This window comes from Phyllobates terribilis, unplaced genomic scaffold (assembly GCF_046119375.1).
Source record: "Phyllobates terribilis strain yellow unplaced genomic scaffold, ASM4611937v1 Scaffold_1__5_contigs__length_1240528914, whole genome shotgun sequence".
Lineage (NCBI taxonomy): Eukaryota > Metazoa > Chordata > Amphibia > Anura > Dendrobatidae > Phyllobates > Phyllobates terribilis.
The window spans coordinates 519,174,756-519,196,051 of record NW_027362761.1 but is presented as its reverse complement, the minus strand read 5'-3'; the positions used below and the strand labels follow the sequence as shown (position 1 = coordinate 519,196,051).

Sequence of the window (21,296 nt, the reverse complement as noted above, 5' to 3'; positions counted from 1 at the left end):
TTTTGGCAGCTTTTGCTGGGAAAGCATAAGCAAATGCTATGGGAGACCCACTCCCTAATAATGGGACTTATGTTTGTAATATGCTGTACTGCATGGCTCTTGTAAGGGGCATTGCAAGTTGCTCCGTCCTAATTTTTGGCAGCTTTTGCTGGGAAAGCATAAGCAAATACTATGGGAGACCCACTCCCCAATAATGGGACTTATGTTTGTAATATGCTGTACTGCATGGCTCTTGTAAGGGGCATTGCAAGTTGCTCCATCCTAATTTTTGGCAGCTTTTGCTGGGAAAGCATAAGCAAATACTATGGGAGACCCACTCCCCAATAATGGGACTTATGTTTGTAATATGCTGTACTGCATGGCTCTTGTAAGGGGCATTGCAAGTTGCTCCGTCCTAATTTTTGGCAGCTTTTGCTGGGAAAGCATAAGCAAATACCATGGGACACCCACTCCCCAATAATGGGACTTATGTTTGTAATATGTTGTACTGCATGGCTCTTGTAAGGGGCATTGCAAGTTGCTCCGTCCTAATTTTTGGCAGCTTTTGCTGGGAAAGCATAAGCAAATGCTATGGGAGACCCACTCCCCAATAATGGGACTTATGTTTGTAATATGCTGTACTGCATGGCTCTTGTAAGGGGCATTGCAAGTTGCTCCGTCCTAATTTTTGGCAGCTTTTGCTGGGAAAGCATAAGCAAATACTATGGGAGACCCACTCCCCAATAATAGGACTTATGTTTGTAATATGCTGTACTGCATGGCTCTTGTAAGGGGCATTGCAAGTTGCTCCATCCTAATTTTTGGCAGCTTTTGCTGGGAAAGCATAAGCAAATACTATGGGAGACCCACTCCCCAATAATGGGACTTATGTTTGTAATATGCTGTACTGCATGGCTCTTGTAAGGGGCATTGCAAGTTGCTCCGTCCTAATTTTTGGCAGCTTTTGCTTGCAAGGCATAAGCAAATACTATGGGAGACCCACTCCCCAATAATGGGACTTATGCTTGTAATATGCTGTACTGCATGGCTCTTGTAAGGGTCATTGCAAGTTGCTCCGTCCTAATTTTTGGCAGCTTTTGCTTGCAAGGCATAAGCAAATACTATGGGACACCCACTCCCCAATAATGGGAATTATGTTTTTAATATGCTGTACTGCATGGCTCTTGTAAGGGGCATTAAAATCGTCTTGTTAAGCTACTGTGACCTCCACGTCTCTTCCAAGGGTCGTTAATATTGTCTTTTTATTCCACTGCAACCTCCACCACTCTTCCAAGGGGCATTAAAAGTGTCTTGTTAAGCTACTGTGACCTCCACGTCTCTTCCACAGGGCGTTGATATTGTCTTTTTATTCCACTGTAACCTCCACCACTCTTCCAAGGGGCATTGATATTGTCTTTTTATTCCACTGCGACCTCCACCACTCTTCCAAGGGGCATTAAAACCGTCTTGTTAAGCTACTGTGACCTCCACGTCTCTTCCACGGGGCATTGATATTGTCTTTTTATTCCTCTGTAACCTCCACCACTCTTCCAAGGGGCATTAAAACTGTCTTGTTAAACCACTCTGAACTCCACGTCTCTTCCAAGGGGCATTAAAACCATCTTGTTAAGCTACTGTGACCTCCACATGTCTTCCAAGGGGCATTAAAACTGTCTTGTTAAACCACTCTGAACTCCACGTCTCTTCTAAGGGGCATTAAAACCGTCTTGTTAAACCACTCTGAACTCCACAGCTCTTCCAAGGGGCATTGACATGTTGTTTTTAATTACCTCTAACCTCCACGACTCTTGCAACGGGCATTGCATTTCCTCCTAATTTTTGTCAGCTTTTGCTTTTCAATGCATAGGCGAACACTAAGGGAGAACCAGTCCCCGATAATGGGTAGAAGGTTTTTAATACGCTGTAGTCCACGTCTGTTTCAAGGGGCATTGCAGTGCCTAATAATTTTTGGAAAGCCTTCCATTCCCTGCTTAGGCCAACAGTGTACAGGAGACCCAGTTGCTATAAATGGAAAAAACGGTTTAGCTAAGGCCCTCTGACCTCCATGTCACTTCCAAGGGGCATTGGAGTGCCTCGAAATTTTTGGTAGGCATTGCATTCACTGTATGCCTTATAACTGTGTAGCTGAACCGCTCCTTTTGGTACAGAAACATATCCTACAAGACATGTGTGGTTGGCTGGCCTGATATTGATGTGAATGGTCCCTGTTCCTCCTGCTCTTTCTCCTTTGCCACCACCTCATCCATCATTCATCACCTGAAGCTTTGTTTTAACAGGAGTCATAGAACTGGGATAGTAGCAGGAAAACATCCAGCAATCCTCGAAGGAGGTAGAATATGCGCCAAAACGCTGACCACCTCAGGCCTAGCTGCTACTACATACATGCGCTTGCATTCCAAGGAACAGAAAGCTAAGGAGGTGGATGGCCTCATGATCATGAATAATTTACTCGTTGTGTAGGAGGCCGACCACTGCTGCTGTCTACCTTCTGAACTTTGTGTTGAAGCCTGATTGACCCAGGACCCGCAATCCTCTATGTCTGGAGGACGTGTTGCATCCCAGTGTCCAACTGTGTCCCGGCTTCCACAATATTAACCCAGTGTGAAGGCGTCAGTGAGATGGACCATTCCTGGCCACATTCACTTGTCCACGTGTTTGTGGTTAGGCTGTCCTTCCCACTAAATGCACTGGGGAGGGCACAGGTAATGTTTTGGTATGTGCGCTTGTGTATAAGGCGCACTGGGACAAATTGGGGCGGCTGGGGACCGTTTATGGACACCCGGCCACCCCCACGCGGCTGGGGACTGTGTGTGGGCACCCGGTCGCGGGGCGGCTGGGGACTGAGTATGGACACCCGGCCGCCCCCTGGCGGCTGGGGACCAAGCGTGGACACCCGGCCGCCGGGCGGCTGGGGACTGAGTATGAATACCAGGCTACCGACGCAGCCATGACGTGGTGGCCAGATTCCACCTCCACATGCCTAAAAGGCCCAATTTCAAGTGCAAGCAAGCTAGCAGTATGGTATTGCAGCCTGGGGGTGGGTGGGTGGCAGGCTGCATACTTGCGCTTGTATTGCAAGTTATGGGGGAGGTACAATTGAACACTGCCCTGGGACAAGGACTTGCACAGGGATAGTTGCAAGTCTGCATCTTCTGATGCGGCAAGGATCACTTCTGATGGGCACACTTTTAGGCAGTGACCTGGGTGTCAGAGATGCTTCCAGGGGTCTTCCCCATGCTGTTCCCATGTCTTTTTAGCACTGTATGCATGTGTCACACAGCACATGGCCAGATAAGGTTGTAAAATGTTAAAATGACATTTCCCGGTGAATGCATTTGTCACGGTTGAAAGCAATACAAACGTGCAAAAACGCATAAAAAATGCTACTTGTGAACATAGCCCAAGGTGTGGAGGACTATTTTTGTTTTTGGTTATTTATTTTACCTTATACACAAGTCTTTACCCTGGAAAGGATGTTCCTTAACCCCTTTCCGACCTGGTCAGTAATAGTACGCACCAGGTCGGGAAGGCCGGTTCAGCGGGGGCTCCGGCGGTGAGCCCGCACTGAAGCGAGCACATGTCAGCTGATTATTGGAATCGCAATCCACCCGCGGCTGTTAACATGTTAAATCTCTGACAGTGGCATTTAACTCGCGCTTCCGGGAGTCCTAAGCCCCGCCCATCAGTGACCCCGTCACGTGATCGCGGGTCACCAATGGGTGGGCATGACAACTCAGGGTCTGCAGCAGACGCCTGTGGTTGTCATGTCTCAATTGCTATGAGCGCCACCTAGTGGTCAGCGCTCATAGCAAGTGAGCATTTCTCCTGCATACAAGCGATCTGCTCATCGCTTGTATGCAGTAGAAGCAATCAGACAACTGCTGCTTCTAGTGTCCTCTGGAGACTATAGAAGCAAGCAGAAAGTGTAAAAAAAAAGTTTTTAAAAAAATAAAAAAAATAAAAAATATATAAAAGTTTAAGTCACCCCCCTTTCGCCCCATTGAAAATAAAATATATATATATAAAAAAAAAACCACATACACATATTTGGTATCGCCGCGTTCAGAATCGCCCGATCTATCAATATAAAAGAAGAATTAATACAATCAGTAAACGGCGTAACGAGAAAAAAATTTTAAACGCCAGAATTAAGTTTTTTTGGTCGCTACAACTTTACAATAAAATGCAATAACGGGCGATCAAAACATCGGATCTACCCCAAAATGGTATCAATAAAAACGTCAGCCCGGCACGCAAAAAATAAGCCCTCACCTGGCCCCAGATCCCGAAAAATGGAGAAGCTAAGGGTCTCGGAAAATGGCGTCATTTTTTTTGTTTTTTTTAGCAAGCTTTGGATTTTTTTTTCACCACTTAAATAAAAAAGAACCTATACATGTTTGGTGTCTATGAACTCGTAACGACCTGGAAAATAATGATGGCAGGTCAGTTTTAGCAATCTGTGAACGTGGTAAAAAAAGGACCCAAAAAACAACTGTGGAATTGCATTTTTTTTTGCAGTTTCACTGCACTTGGAATTTTTTTCCCATTTTCCAGCACACGATATGGTAAAACCAGTGATGGTGTTTAAAAGTACAACTCGTCCTGCAAAAAATAAGCCCTCACATGGCCATATTGAACGAAAATTAAAAAAGTTCTGGCTCTGGGAAGAAGGGGAGCAAAAAAGGAAAACACAAAAACAGAAAGACCCATGGTCGTTAAGGGGTTAACATATTTCACAGGAAAGCACTTTCACTTTCGTTTTTGAACATTTTATTGTGAGCCTGTAAAAGTGGCTTAATACCTCTGACCACGTTGTTGACAGCAGTGACCTGGGGGTCAGAAATGCTTCCTGGGGCGATCCCCATGCTGTCCCCATGTCATTTGAGCACTGTCACTATCGTTTTGGGCACTTTTTAGGCTTTCTACAGACTGCCGGGGGAGCCGCCGCAAAAATGTTCGGGTCTCCCATAGACTAACATTGGGCTCGTTGCTCGGGTCGAGCACCTGAGTATCACAGTGAGCTCGGCCCGAGCTTCGAGCACCCGAGCATTTTAGTGCTCGCTCAACACTAGACTCTATACATATCCTGGCCTAAAAGCATTGCTTCGAGGGAAAGTATATCTCTCCAGTCACCCGCTGGAGGATTACACAGCTCTCCACACGCAAAAAAAGTGCAACCCCTGACCACTACTGTAAAGGCTTTACCATGTCCATAATCCCTAAAATTAAAGGGGTATTCCCATCTCCATAATCCTATCCCATTATGTAGTAGGTGTGATAATAATATTGGAAAATACCTACATTTAGAAATGTAGTATAGTTCTCCTGATTAGCTATGTCACTTACCTCATGTGCAGGGCATTGAAGTAGCTAAGGTATCCATGGTTTCGACCACTAGCAACTAACTGTCACTATATGAGTGGTGACCACAATGGATACCTAAGCTACTGCATATCCCGTGCACATGGGGTAAGTGACATAGTTAATGAGAAGAACTATACTACATTTCTAATTGGAGATATTTACTAATTGTATAATTACATTCACTACATACCAGGATAGGACCATGGATATGGGAATACCCCTTGAAGCTCTACTTTGATGCCTTTTATCAGAATATATTAGGGAATGGCTTCAAATTTTTAATGCATTGGATATGGTTTCTAAACTGCTTCAGGGCTATTGAGGACCTTTACATTCTGAGTGGTTTCCTTGCCGCAGTCTGGAGATTTTTGGTAGGAATTGCCAGTCCTGGAAATTACGGTAAGTCATGGAGGAAGGGGGCATTACGGCTATTGTGCCAGTTTTACTAGTGTAAAAAAAGTCTCAAATTTCGCTGCACAGCATTTTTACACAAAAAATGGGTGATTTTTTGCAATTTTACACCCCTTTTTACTTTTCAAAACTGAGGTTTTAGCCAGATTAGTTTTTTACAAAGCCACAAAGAAGAAGTTGCAAACTCCCTCCACTAGGGGTGTGACATAAAAGGTATAATTCCTGGACAGAAGTGTAATATCTTATTAAGATGCACCAAATTTATCAATCATTGAGCGACACTGATGAATTTGGCACAAAAAAACAGCAAAGCAGTCACAAGAAAAAAGAGACTTATGTGTCATGCGATGGCAATCTTCAGACAAGTACTGCACATCCACTTTCTATTGATTTGAATAGGAGGCGAATGTGTAGTATTCTGCGGCGGCCACTACAAATAGATGGCCAGCTCCGCAAGTGAGTATTTCTGGCCGCCGACACCGATAACAGCTGATCGGCGGGGGTGCCGGGTGTCGGACCCCGGCCTATCAGACATTGATGACCTATCCTAAAGAAAGGCCATCAATGAAAAAGTAGTGGACAACCTCTTTAAGGACAAATAGAAAATCCGGCAATGTTTTTCTACAAGGTATAACAAGGTATAACATCCATTTACTTGAAATTTTTCAGAAACGTTTCCTCTTTAGCCGGGAGTCTGATCCGCCACTCAGTCTTCTTTCTAAATCTTTAATTATGTTTCTGAGACTTTCAATTTCCTTGTTCTTTTCTTCTTGCAAATGCTGTAATTTCTGTAAGAAGAGAAGCAGATCTAGGATTCTGATTAGAATAATTGACTAATAGTTCACAAACGTTTTAGTGCTAATACACTTTGCTCTAAAAGCTTTTGCTTTTACAAAATAAAGACAAAACATAGGGGTTCCCTTCTCAACTACCGTCCTCTGCAGTCTTCCTCTTGTCAAACTCTGGGTGTGCTTTCATTCTTTAAAGAACCTATTAAAACATCCAACTTGCATACAGAATGAACTCAGCTTTTTGTGGGTATTCACTGGTAATTCTTATCGTCAACAGTCATCCTTAAAGAAGTTGTCCACTACTTTTACATTGATGCCCCATCCATAGGATAGGGCATCAATGTCTGATCGGCCGGGGTCCCGTACCCGGCACCCCCGCTGATCAGCTGTTATCAGAGCCGGCGGCAGCCGCTAGCCGGAAGTGCTTCCCTGCGGAGCTTGGCCGTCTAGTGGTAGTGGCCACCGCGGGTTACTGCACATTCACCTCCCATTGAATTGAATAAGAGGCGGATGTGCAGTACCCCTCGGCGGCCACTACAACTAGATGGCCAAGCTCCGCAGGGAAGCACTTCCGGCCAGCGGCTGCCGGGTGAGGGACCCCAGCCGATCAGACATTGATGCCCTATCCCATGGATGGGGCATCAATGTAAAAGTAGTGGACAACTCCTTTAACGCCCTGTACACCCTAGATAAAAGTCATCCAACCGATTTTGGCTAGATCAGCTGACTCTATAATGTATATAGGGGTCTCCCCACTCTTCCCCAACAGATGATGTCGGGACCAGTCTGTTGAATTTCAGAGGTAGATGCTTTTTTTTTAGAGGAAGGGTAAGCCAGTATGGCTGTATGGCATCGGCTCTCTCATAGGGAACACAGGTACACCCGGCCGAGAGTATGGGGCAGTTTTGAGAGATCCCCCAATGAGACAAATGAGAAAAGTAGATTTTTGGTACTCACCATACAATCTGTTTCTTGTAGTATTCATTGGAGGACACAGAAACCGTGGGATAGTCTGCTACCACCTGAAGACTGACACTATTAATACATCTAATTGAAAATTGGCTCCTCCCCTGCAGACTATTCCTTGCATGCCAGCATCAGGCTCTTCAGTTTAGTGAGAAAGCAGTAGGAGAAGCCCTAAAAAGAACTACAACATAAATGGAAAATAATCCAATTATATCTTGAGAGAAAACCGGGCAACCAAGGGTGGGTGCTATGACCCCCAATGAAGACTACAAGAAACAGATTTTATAGTGAGTACCAAAAATCTACGGTACGTTTCTCGTTCATCTCATTGGGGGACACAGAAACCATGGGACTTCCCAAAGCTGGGCCTAGGGTGGGAATGAAAAACCAAATATTATACTGTTACCACAGAAGTTTTCCACTCCGGCTCAAGCTGCCACCTAGGCAACTGCTGACTGCAGTATCTTCCTGCCAAGATTTGCGTCTACAGAAGCAAAGGTGTGGATTCTGTAAAATCTAGAAAAGATCTGCACTAATACGCTGCCTTACATAATTGGAAAACTTATGCCTGAAGAAGAACAGCCCAGGAAACTCTTACAGTCCACGCAGAGTGTTCCCTAACCCTGAATGGAGGAGAACTGGCACCTGCCCTATAAGCCTCACTAATGGCTGATCTGACTCAGCAAGCAATGATCACCCTAGAGGCAGTCAAACCTCTGCCAGAGCATACCGGGATGACCACAAGACATCCGAACAGAGTTCTGAGAGACAAATAGAGATGCACAGCTCTGACCATGTCAGATTATGTGAGAGCCTCTCAGGAAGGTGAGAGGTGTAGTACTTAGAGGAAGGAGAGCAATTTCCTAATTAAAGTCAAAAGGCGGAGAATCCCGCTGAGGTGAAAGGAGAGAGAGCCAAACGCCAGACTACTGTCCCAGAGAAGGAGATCACTAGAAAGGAGAAAAATCACTAGGAAGCCGAAATAAAGGGTTCTCGCTGATTGGCGAAAGGGAGAAGACCGCAAAACAACAAGCCCCACTAGAGGCAGTCCTGATCCACGGCCTACAAGTTAAATTCTTCTGGACCAGGAACGTTAAGGTAGAAACCTGGCTATTGGGAGTCTGTCCTAGCTCAATATAGGCATGCAAAAATTTAAAAAGGAGGATATTGCCATACGAAGGCTGCCCACAGGCCTTCACCTATGAGACAGATGCTAAAGTAAATATGAGAAAAAGGACCCTTAAAGCCCTTGTTCCCTAATCTTAGACAGGCAAACTAAATCTGAAACCTTCATAACTACGGACCCTACAAGCCTGCCGATAAACTAAATGACCAAAAAATTGTGTAGAAGAGGGCAGCTGGTGACTGGGGGCATCTGCCATGCTGAACAGGGGTTCTGGACTCAAACTGCAGAATCCTAAGCAGAACCAGCCTTCAAAATATTCAGACCAACCTGGGTAAAGAGACTCCTGCCTTACTAAGGAAAGACCAAGATTGCTCTGGAATGTGGAAGAGCCCACACATCTGCCCTGACCCATCACCTACTGGGGGAAGCTCTAGTGTAGGTGGTAGGCTACTTGGGAGACCATCAGAGGCATAAAATCTCTGCACGCCCTGGGGAACCAGGCAACATATCTGAAGTCGATAGTCTGAACAACCTGCATTAACACTAAAATGAGACAAATTTGGCCAGGGCTCCCATAGGAGTTGAAAGGATGAAAGCACTACCAGTATTCTCCAACCCAGGCATCAAGGACTGTAGATGAACAGGACTAAGATAAGACAGAGACAGCATAAAGGATAAAAAGTACTGAACTAACCACCTCAAAAGAGAGGCCTCAATAGTCACCCAATGCAACTTAAAAAGTACAGCCCTACTCAGGAAGCATCAATCCTGGTGCATCTGATCAACGGTCTCTTATCGGCTGAAGATGCCTAAATGAGTGTAAGCCACCTGCATCCCACATTGCCAAGCAAAAAGGATCTACTGGGTGAGTCAGTAACCCCTGTCTCTAGAATTAGAGGAAAAGTGCCTTCTAAATGCTGGAATCAAGAGGGAGCCCTTGTTCTTCAGCGGAAAAGCCTCAGCAGGGCAACCTTGATTGCTTTAGGGATGCACTAAGCTGAGAGGTCTCTCCCTGAAACAAAAACACTAGCTGGAAGTTGAAGAAGTGCACAGAAGTCTTGCAACTTTGCCAAACTGAAAGGTCTTCGCCAATAGGTCTGACTCACCTAGAATTAGATGAGAGACCTTTTGTTCACCTGAAATACCAAGGGGTCTGAATTAGTTGGACTGACTCACCTACGACGAGGCCAAGGCACTTACTGGTCCGTGTGTGCAACCTGATTTACCAAGCGGTATAGTAGTCCTGGTACCAATTGGATTGCCTTTTTGATCTGTGATCAGCCATAGAAAGAAGGCCCTGCTTGTGGTGCTGGCCTGCAGAGAAAAAAATAAATGATCAGAACAATTCTTGTGTAATCTGCAAAACTAACAGTCTCAGCCTGACTGATTTCTCTCTGAAGAGGCATCTGTCCTGAGAAGTGGTGAGGGTCCCCTTAGGGCTGGTTACATTCCACCCTGAATCTATGAGTCTGAGTTTGATGGTCTAAGGGCCCCGTCACACTAAGCGATTCAGCAGCGATCCCGACAACGATACGACCTGTCAGGGATCGTTGCTGCATCGCTAATACATCGCTGGTGAGCTGTCAAACAGGCAGGCTCACCAGCGATCAGGGGAGCAGCGACATCGTGGAAAGAATCGTTCCAGGATGTCCTGCTCCCGTTACCAGCCTGCTGCAAGCAGGAGCAGGCTGGTAACTATGGTAAACATCGGGTTACTAAGTGCGCGTGTGCCACTAGTAACCCGCTGTTTACCATGGATACCACTCTGCTACGGTGCGCGGGAGCCTCCGCGCACCGTAGCAGAGTGGTATCCATGGTAAACAGCGGGTTACTAAGTGCGCGCGTGCCCCTAGTAACCCGATGTTTACCATAGTTACCAGCCAGATCGTTGGTCCCGCTGGTCACACACAGCAATGTGTGCTGGCCAGCGGGAGGCCAACGACCAAAAAATGGTCCAGGACACTTTGCAACGATCAGCGACCTCACAGCAGGGGCCTAATCGTTGCAAAGTGTCACACACAGCGACATCGCTGGTGAGGTCGCTGGTGAGTCACCAAAACCGTGACTCAGCAGCGATATCGCTAGCGATATCGCTATGTGAGACGGGGGCTTAACTCATCTAAGAAAGATATCAGTGTACTGACTGGTCTGCTATTGTCATCCACCTGGTAAGGGAGCTTATCTAAGGTAAGTAGAAAGTGCCTTGTCTGCTTCCATGCCATATGGCTTGCTTGTGCGATATGACCTAAAAATGAGAAGACACTGGTTAAGAGGTCAGACTCACACTGAATACAGTCAGGTTCACTAGTGCGGTCACGTCCTGCTGAAGGGCTCTGACAGTTAATTGAAGCCAATGGGATAAAGCAGATACGAACGATCTGAGAGGCCAAAACTGCAGCTACCCAAATCTACCCCTAAGATAGAGCATATCATAGCTTCCCTCACCATACGTACAGCTGAGAAGACTCAGTAAGCTGTAGACAAATGGGAGCATTGTCAGGATACTGTCTGATTCACTTGAACAATACATCACTATGATTGCAATCTATTTGTTGATCTGACCAACTGTGGAAAATAGCCAGAGCACTGTAATATACCACTCACACTATCTGGATTGCCTGCCTGACCTTCTCCTCCAAAGAAGTCCTTGTTGTGGAGTTCAGAGCCACTGAGGAAGGTGGTTGGAGCACCTGTAGATTGCTAAACATACGGTGCGCTCTACAAAGAGAACCCCCCATGGGCCTGACTCACCCAGGAATGAGGTAGAATGCTAACAGAATCACACCTGCGATGCACCACCTTACCTGTTGTGGGAGGTGATCCACCTAGTGTCCGGGTTACAGGATCATCTGTGGAAACAGCGCGGCTGTGAGGTCTAATCTAGAAGGTTATACTCACTCTAGATGGTGGTCCAAATAACCTTTGAGTTACAGGGTCCTCAGTGGGATTCGCCCAACTGTAAGGCTTCAACTGGTGTGTCTTGATTCACTCTGGACGGTGGTCAGATTAATCTCTGGGTTGCAGGGTCCTCTGTGGGATTTACCTGGCTGTAAGGTCTTAGCTGGCTGGTCTGTCCTACTCCGGATGGTAGACAGAACAGCCTCAGTTGGTAGGTCTGACGCTCTCTGGGAGGTGTACAGCATATGAAGGGCCAAGAGGAGTCTGTTAGATGCCACATGGCCGCAAATCAGGAATATATTACCCTGGTAACCTTGCCCCACTGTGACAAGGCTACAGCCCATCTAGAAGTGGAGTGTGTGAGTAACTCCTGAAGTGTACATTGCTACAGACTGAACGACTGAGAACCTGCGCCCACCTTGGAGTGACCAGGACAGTCTGGCGAACACAATACTTCCCAGGTTCGGCCCCAATAGGGTCAACTGAACTGTCAGCACACTGCTAGTGTTGATCGCCTGACTGACCAACTGCTTGATTGGTCCTGAAGAATGCCTTCACATAACTGCAGACAGTGGTATGAGGTGAAGCAGTGAGCACAGACTGGGCAGTGGTCATAGTACTAAGGGTGGTAAAGCCCTGGATGCTAGTTCCAGAACCACACCCAAGGTCTAGGGTACAGACGAGCTGGGGCCCATGCAAGGGGAGGGGCACATCCTCATACCCAGGTCACGGGGATCCCCAGGGCAGCAATCGGCAGAGGACAAGGGAGGTACCAGCAGCTAAATATGTTACTGCCTGACCCAAGGGAAATCCGACCTTGCAAGACATGCAAACATACTAGGTAACTGGATGGTGATAAAAGAGAGGGGGAGCCACTGGGACACTGTGAGTGTAGAATACCCCAACAACAAACAATAGGATCATGACTGAGGACACTTAGGCCGACCAGTGCATTAAGTCGTGCTGGAGCAAGTCATGGAGCGATGTTAGAAGACCCATCCTGGTTGAATATCTAGAGAAAAAGAAGCCCAAACCACAGGTAGATGAGGGGGGTGGGCCAGCTGCAGGAAGAGACGTGGCCCCACAGCAGGAAGGACCCACTCTAATTGGTCAGATGGATGACCACCGGACCTGCTGATTGACCAGCAGGTGAGGCCCACAGGCAACCCTCAGTGGCTTGGGGTGTTAGAGCAGTGAACGAGTTGATCATAAAAAGTGATTTAGTGTGTGAATAGTGCAAGGTCACACCCAAGTTTGATATACAGGGTGTATACGTGGATACTGTACCTAGCTTGAGCATATCCAGGCCTCGAGATTAAATACCTAACGTGACAAACACACACCACCACCACCATACAGGACCTCTCCCAAAAAGCCGCACGCACCCTGGATGGCAGGGAAAGGTGCCCCCACAACTAGTTTTTTTCTCCGGAGCCATGCACTCTCCAGAATCTACCACCCTGAGAAGGAATAGAGGGAGGAAGTGAGAAAAGGGCTAATGACAGGGCTATACTTACCTGTCCTGAATATCTAAAACCATTTATCTTCTGCTCCATGCACACGCGCGCTATGTGAGGCGGCGGGCAAGAGCTGGTTGGCTTACGAATAGTGTTGAGTGATACCTTCCGATATCGGGAAATATCGGATCGGATTGGATCGGACCGATACCCAAAAAATATCGGATATCGCCGATTCCGATACCGGAAACCATTGCAAGTCAATGGGACACAAATATCGGAATAAAAATAAACCCTTTCTTTCCTTGTAGGTTAATTCTACATGAAGGAAAACAACTAAGAATAATGTAGAATGTATTACATGAAAAGCCGGCAATTCAGCAGCGGCATACACCGGTACCCGACAATTTATAACAGAAAGAATAGAGCATCACACATAGATTAGATAGATAGAAACAAGTCAGTCACATATATAAGAAGTACAGTGATAGTGTTGATTACTGTACTTGACATTTAGTGTTAAAATAAAGGATTTATTAAAAAAAAAAATTGGCGTGGGGTTCCCCGTAATTTTAGTCTCTAGCGGAGGTTAAGCGGACGGCTGGGGCAGATGTTTGAAGCCCGGGAAGGGGGTAATACCCACGGAGCTTCCCAGGCTACTAATATCAGCCCCCAGCTGAATACATAGCCTTCACCAGCTATTAAAATGGGGGACCCCAAAAAAAATGACGTGGGGTCCCCCCTATTTTATTTCGCTAGCAAAGGCTAGGCAGACAACTGGGGGCTGATATTAATAGCCCAGGAAGGGTGCCATGAATATTGGCCCCCTCCCAGGCTAGAAACACCAGCCGTCAGCCGCCCCAGAAATGGCTCATCCATAGGATGTGCCAATTCTGGCACTTAGCCTCGCTCTTCCCACTGCCCTGTAGCGATGGCAGGGGGTAATAGGGCTGGGGTTGATGTCAGCTTATAATGCCAGCTGACATCAAGCCCAGGTTAGTAATGGAGAGGCGTCTATAAGACACCCCCATTACTAACCCCATAGTCAAAGTTAAAAAAAAACCACAAACACCCAGAATAAAGTCCTTTAATTGAAATAAAGACACAATTCTTTATTGTTCTAAATTAAACCATACTTACCATCACGCCCATTCCAGCTGAAGCCAACGATCTCCTGCAATAAAAGTAAAATAGTAAAGCAACATCATCCTTACCTTTCCATGGTTCTCACGACGGCTCCAGCTCTGCTACATTCACATGACAGGCTGGACTGCAGCCGAAAGCTGTCATCCAGCTTGCCATGCCGCAGACACTGAGAAGCGCAGTCCTGTGAATGAAGTCAGCGCTTGAGCAGGAGAATTCTCCAACGCTGGGATGGCATTGAGATGACAGGCAGGATCACAGCTGAGCGCTGCCATCCAGCATGCCATCCTTCATAGACACTGCAGAGCGCAAGCATGCCTGCGCTTCTCAGTGTCTGCGGCATGGCAAGCTGGATGGCAGCTTTCGGCTGCGATCCAGCCTGTCATGTCAATGTAGCAGAGCTGAAGCTGTCGTGGGAACCATGGAAAGGTAAGGATGAGGTTGCTTTATTATTTTACTTTTATTGCAGGAGATCGTTGGCTTCAGCTGGAATGGGCGTGATGGTAAGTATGGTTTAATTTAGAACATTAAAAAATTGTGTGTTTATTTCAATTAAAGGACTTTATTCTGGGTGTTGTGTTTTTTTAAATACTTTAATAGAAATTCATGGTGGTCATGTCTAATATTGGCGTGACCCCATGAATTTCGGGCTTAGGGCCAGCTGATAATGCCAAGCTGGCCCTAAGTCAGAGGCCTCTCACTTAGCCAAATCAGAATATTTTCTTTGCCCTGATGAGGGGACAAGGCTTGATAAAGGGTCAATATTGACTTTTAGGATTGTTACTCACAATAGTTTGTGCTAGAATTCTAGTGCACTGGCAACATGTATCATCAGACACTAGCTGTTTGATTTCAGTCTTATATGTTTGACTTTGAAACACTGCGGAGTTTCGGAGAAAAATATATTTTAAAAACAACCAGGGACTAAGTCAGAAAGGCTGGACCACAGTGGCTTGTCTTCACCCACTGCCAATGACTGACAGGTCTCTCCCTATGTGCATAGGGAGAGACATGTGAGTAACTGGCAGCGGGCGGGGAGAAACTGCTGGGGATCAGCCTTTCCTTCAAGACCTACAAGTTTCCTACAAGTGTGGCTTGGTCCCGGTGGCTTTTAAAGTATATTTTTCTCTGAAACACTGCAGCATTTTAGAGTCAAACATACATGGCTGAAATCATGCAGTCAGTGTCTGGTACATGCTGCTGGTGAATTGGGACTAGAAGCCTCATCAGTTTGTCTTGGTGCCTGTATGGTTTTGTTTTCCTCCAGCTACTTTCCCTTTCCCTACATAGATTTCTATAGGCATCAAGTGTAATTTGATCTTCACTGAAGACAGATCTGTAGACAGATTTGAGTAGCTTTTGACAGTGAATGATCAGTTCAAGAGAGAAGTGATTGAGAAGTGAGAAAATAATTTTCTCATTTTCAGATATACTGATTTATTAATAAAAGATTCAAATCTGTAGCTACTATTTAACTAAACTCTGATTTATGATCATTCTGACATTTGATATGTTTTTATTAAATGCTAATTTCTCCATTTCTGCTCGAGTTGAAGAACATTTATAATAAACTCAGAAGTTCCTCAGTACTTGTAAATTGTCCTTTCCTGTCAAGTGTAATCTTTTTTTTAAGATTCACCTTTCTTGGAAACAAGTGCATTATTGCCTGTGAATGAAAAATGTATCTGTTGTCATCATGGTGAATATCCCATAAAGCACATAAGGCACTCATGGGTGTTAATGTATCCTATGGATAGGTCAGCAGTATATTAGCCCTGGCCTAGCCCTTTAATATAAGGCACTAGGACACCCAATGTAGACAATAGCTGTGTGACTGCGGACTCCGCTCTGCACCAATGGATCAGTTTTGTAAAAAGTTGTGGGCAGTAGTGATGGAAACTAATTAGATCAACCGAAAACACCTATTTGCACCACTGCTAATTAGAGATGAGCGTTGTTCTACTCGAACTGTTCGCCAATCTCAAATTCGAGCTGTTTTGGGCGGTGTTCGAGACGTTCGGCGAACACAAACGATTTGAGAAAAATTCGGCTGTTCGAGGTTATGTTCGATAACTGTTCGTGCACCAAAATCATAACTGGATTTTTTCTCAGTAATGATGAAAATTAATGTTAATACGCAGTTTGAGTGTACAGCGGGGCGGGGGGAGGGGCAGGGGATGGATCTCTGCAGGAATAATGAAGAACTCCATTTTTTTTTCTCTTTCCCGCATTTACAGTGGGGAGGTGCAATCTGTCAGCCTATCAGCAGCGCACACACGGAGCGAAGTGCTTTTTTTCACACAAGCAAGGGCATGTGTCATTGGCAGTGTATGTCACATGTCCTTGCCCTATAAGACCAAGCCATTTTCCCCGTCGCCACCATTTTCTCACTGCTGCAGCTGCGTGTTAGACGGCACCGCTGTTGCTGTGTGCGCTATACCTTGTTAATTTCAAGCCAATTTTCGCACAAATCTACAGATAGCTTGGGAGTAGGGAATAGTTGTGATTGCAGTCCTTTTAAGGACTAGGTTACAGCATTTCCTACGACTTTTATCAGGCAGGTCTGTGCTCTTAAATAGATAGATTGTGGGAGTAAAGACTAATTGTAATTGCAGTCCTTTTCAGGACTAGGTTACATCAGTTCCTATCAGTTTTTGCCAGGCAGGTCTGTGCCAGTGCTGTGCAAGTTTTTTTCACAGCATTTGGCTGAATCTAGCAAAGCTAATCCTTTTTGGCCTATTGCAGAGTGTGTTAGTCAGTGGAGTAGCCTATCTGTGTTGCAAGACATACCACCTGTGTATAGAATACCAATTTTTTTACTGCACCTAGTGAAGTAAAATCTTTTGGGCATAGCATCATTCTATAAGTCCATCTATACTGACCTCCATCAGGTTGCAAATTGAATATAATTTTTTTTCTGCATCTAGCTCTGAAAAAATATTTGGCCTTCTAGCAGTGTGTGGGACTTGTTCTATTAGTCCATCTATACTGACCTCCATCACGTTGCAAATTCAAAATAATTTTTTGTCTGCATCTAGCTCTGAAAAAATATTTGGCCTTCTAGCAGTGTGTGGGACTTTCTCTATTAGTCCATCTATACTGACCTCCATCAGGCTGCAAATTAAAAATAATTTTTATCTGCATCTACCTCTGAAAAAATATTTGGCCTTCTAGCTGTGTGTGGGACTTGTTCTATTAGTCCATCTATACTGACCTCCATCAGGTTGCAAACTGAATATAATTTTTTTCTGCATCTAGCTCTGAAAAAATATTTGGCCTTCTAGCAGTGTGTGGGACTTTATCTATTAGTCCATCTATACTGACCTCCATCAGGTTGCAAATTAAAAATAATTTATATCTGCATCTAGCTCTGAAAAAATATTTGGCCTTCTAGCAGTGTGTGGGACTTTCTCTATTAGTCCATCTATACTGACCTCCATCAGGCTGCAAATTAAAAATAATTTTTATCTGCATCTACCTCTGAAAAAATATTTGGCCTTCTAGCAGTGTGTGGGACTTGTTCTATTAGTCCATCTATACTGACCTCCATCAGGTTGCAAATTGAATATCATTTTTTTCTGCATCTACTTCTGAAAAAATGTTTGGGCTTCTAGCAGTGTGTGGGACTTGGTCTATTAGTCCATCTATACTGATCTCCATCAGGTTGCAAATTAAAAATAATTTTTATCTGCATCTAGCTCTGAAAAAATATTTGGGCTTCTAGCTGTGTGTGGGACTTGTTCTATTAGTCCATCTATACTGACCTCCATCAGGTTGCAAACTGAATATAATTTTTTTCTGCATCTAGCTCTGAAAAAATATTTGGCCTTCTAGCAGTGTGTGGAACTTTCTCTATTAGTCCATCTATACTGACCTCCATCAGGTTGCAAATTAAAAATAATTTATATCTGCATCTAGCTCTGAAAAAATATTTGGCCTTCTAGCAGTGTGTGGGACTTTCTCTATTAGTCCATCTATACTGACCTCCATCAGGTTGCAAATTAAAAATAATTTTTTGTCTGCATCTAGCTCTGAAAAAATATTTGGCCTTCTAGCAGTGTGTGGGACTTTCTCTATTAGTCCATCTATACTGACCTCCATCAGGCTGCAAATTAAAAATAATTTTTATCTGCATCTACCTCTGAAAAAATATTTGGCCTTCTAGCAGTGTGTGGGACTTTTTCTATTAGTCCATCTATACTGACCTCCATCAGGTTGCAAATTGAATATAATTTTTTTTCTGCATCTACTTCTGAAAAAATGGGCTTCTAGCAGTGTGTGGGACTTGGTCTATTAGTCCATCTATACTGATCTCCATCAGGTTGCAAATTAAAAATAATTTTTATCTGCATCTAGCTCTGAAAAAATATTTGGCCTTCTAGCAATGTGTGGGACTTGTTCTATTAGTCCATCTATACTGACCTCCATCAGGTTGCAAATTGAATATCATTTTTTTCTGCATCTAGCTCTGAAAAAATATTTGGGCTTCTAGCAGTGTGTTGGACTTGTTCTATTAGTCCATCTATACTAACCTACACCAGGTTGCAAATTCAATATAATTTTATTCTGCATCTAGCTCTGAAAAAATATTTGGGCTTCTAGCAGTGTGTGGGACTTGTTCTATTAGTCCATCTATACTGACCTCCATCAGGTTGCAAATTGAATATCATTTTTTTCTGCATCTACTTCTGAAAAAATGTTTGGGCTTCTAGCAGTGTGTGGGACTTGGTCTATTAGTCCATCTATCCTGATCTCCATCAGGTTGCAAATTAAAAATAATTTTTATCTGCATCTAGCTCTGAAAAAATATTTGGGCTTCTAGCTGTGTGTGGGACTTGTTCTATTAGTCCATCTATACTGACCTCCATCAGGTTGCAAACTGAATATCATTTTTTTCTGCATCTACCTCAGAAAAAAAATTTGGGCTTCTAGCAGTGTGTGGGACATGTTCTATTAGTCCATCTATACTGACCTCCATCAGGTTGCAAATTGAATATAATTTTTTTCTGCATCTACTTCTGAAAAAATATTTGGGCTTCTAGCAGTGTGTGGGACTTGGTCTATTAGTCCATCTACACTGACCTCCATCAGGTTGCAAATTAAAAATAATTTTTATCTGCATCTAGCTCTGAAAAAATATTTGGGCTTCTAGCAGTGTGTGGGACTTGGTCTATTAGTCCATCTATACTGATCTCCATCAGGTTGCAAATTAAAAATAATTTTTATCTGCATCTAGCTCTGAAAAAGTATTTGGGCTTCTAGCAGTGTGTGGGACTTGGTCTATTAGTCCATCTATACTGACCTCCATCAGGTTGCAAATTGAATATCATTTTTTTCTGCATGTAGCTCTGAAAAAATATTTGGGCTTCTAGCAGTGAGTGGGACTTGTTCTATTAGTCCATCTATACTGACCTCCATCAGGCTGCAAATTGAATATAATTTTTTTCTGCATCTAGCTCTGAAAAAATATTTGGGCTTCTAGCAGTGTGTGGGACTGGGTCTATTAGTTCATCTATACTGACCTCCATCAGGTTGCAAATTAAAAATAATTTTTATCTGCATCTAGCTCTGAAAAAATATTTGGGCTTCTAGCAGTGTGTGGGACTCATTGTATTAGGCCATCTATACCAAGCTCCACTAGCTTTGAAATTAATAATAATTTTTAGCTGCATCTAGCCCTGAAAATAATTTTTCCCAATAGTGGTAGCAATAGAAATATGGGGCGCGCGCCTGGCTAACAAAAATATACGCTTCATAACACAAAACACCAGCCTAGCGCACTGCATTAATAAGATGGCATCATCGTCTCTCCCAGTGCTAGGCCTACTACGCAGGCTAGCATTCCTGTGCCTAAAACACAATGTATGGGTCCGCGCTAGCCACTATGCTGCTAACGCTTTATAACAATTCAATTGGCAGATTTTCACAGAGCTCTTCCACAACGCCCACCCATCGGGCAACAGTTGCCCACCCTCCCTATGGGATCTAGTGGCGAATAGTTGATGCCATTAATCAGAGCGTCAGTTGCCCCGTCAACGTGGCAAGCATACGGTAAGGCATGGGAAGAGTGGACACGACTAGTAGCAGGCAGACGGGTTGACCAATGTGAACAAGCCAGATCACAAGTCACCATAGAATTTCTCCACCAGCTAATGATGAGGGGCATATCAGGAGCGTCAGCGCAGCGGTGTCTGACCGGAGTAGCATTTCACTTCCAACTACTGAATTGGGGAGATGTGACAAAGATTCATCATCAGACAATCCATAAAAGGGTGGAAAAGGGGTCAGCCAAGTCAGGAATGTAGACGTCCCGTCCCGTGTCACTAAAACTGATTTCTCACATCATATCCCTAACACCATTAACATGACACTCACAATTTGAAGCAACACTAATGTCTACTGCATTTGTGATCGCCTTCTTCGGGGCGCTATGTATAAGCGAATTAGTCCCTCAATCCAAAATTACCACCAGTGGAGGCTTATTACACCAGGACGTAGTCATAGCCAATAATGCAATACGTCTACGCATACACCAATCGAAAACGGTTCCAGCGGGCAGGGGTACTTGGGTACTTCTACAACCCACAAACGGTACACTGAGTCGGGTAACAATAGTAAAAACATATCTAACCATCAGATCACAAAGTAATTTCTTCCTATCACACATTGATGGAACGCCATTATCAAGATACCTGTTCCAAGCTATATTTAATAAATGCATAACATCGGCAGGGAACCACCCCAAAGATTACGGGACACACTCATTCCGCATAGGTGCGGCCACGGAAGCAGCAAGAGCAGGATTGTCAGAAACGGAAGTTCAGAGGATAGGGAGATGGCAAACCACGTGTTTGGCGAGATACATAAGACCGGACTTGTTATCCTAACGTGGTTTGTTTCTTTTACAGGTGACGCTAAGCCAACAGTGTGAGTGATAGGCCACTCGTATATATATTGGGCACAAAAAAGGGCGAAAGTCCGCCCAGGCGGGAGGAAATTAGAGTTTCATAACACATATTTCAACTGGAGAGGTATTAGAGGCCTGCTATGGCCACAGGTACTAATGGAGGTAATCAAGGTAGGGAGAGAGGCAAGAGGTCCGGTCATCTTAGTTATACAGGCCGGGGGAAACAACCTAGG

At 44.6% G+C, this 21,296-nt stretch overlaps 1 protein-coding gene across 1 annotated transcript in view; it reads right to left on the bottom strand.

Moving 5' to 3' along the window:
- Nucleotides 1-6,436: 6,436 nt before the first annotated feature.
- The window catches only part of CCDC152 (coiled-coil domain containing 152), a 101,919-nt gene continuing 87,059 nt past the window's right edge, over nt 6,437-21,296 (bottom strand). The window contains exon 8 of the mRNA XM_073655059.1: nt 6,437-6,563. Coding sequence (XP_073511160.1) covers nt 6,441-6,563 — 123 coding nt within the window. The 3' untranslated portion in view covers nt 6,437-6,440. The remainder of the gene's footprint in view (nt 6,564-21,296) is intronic.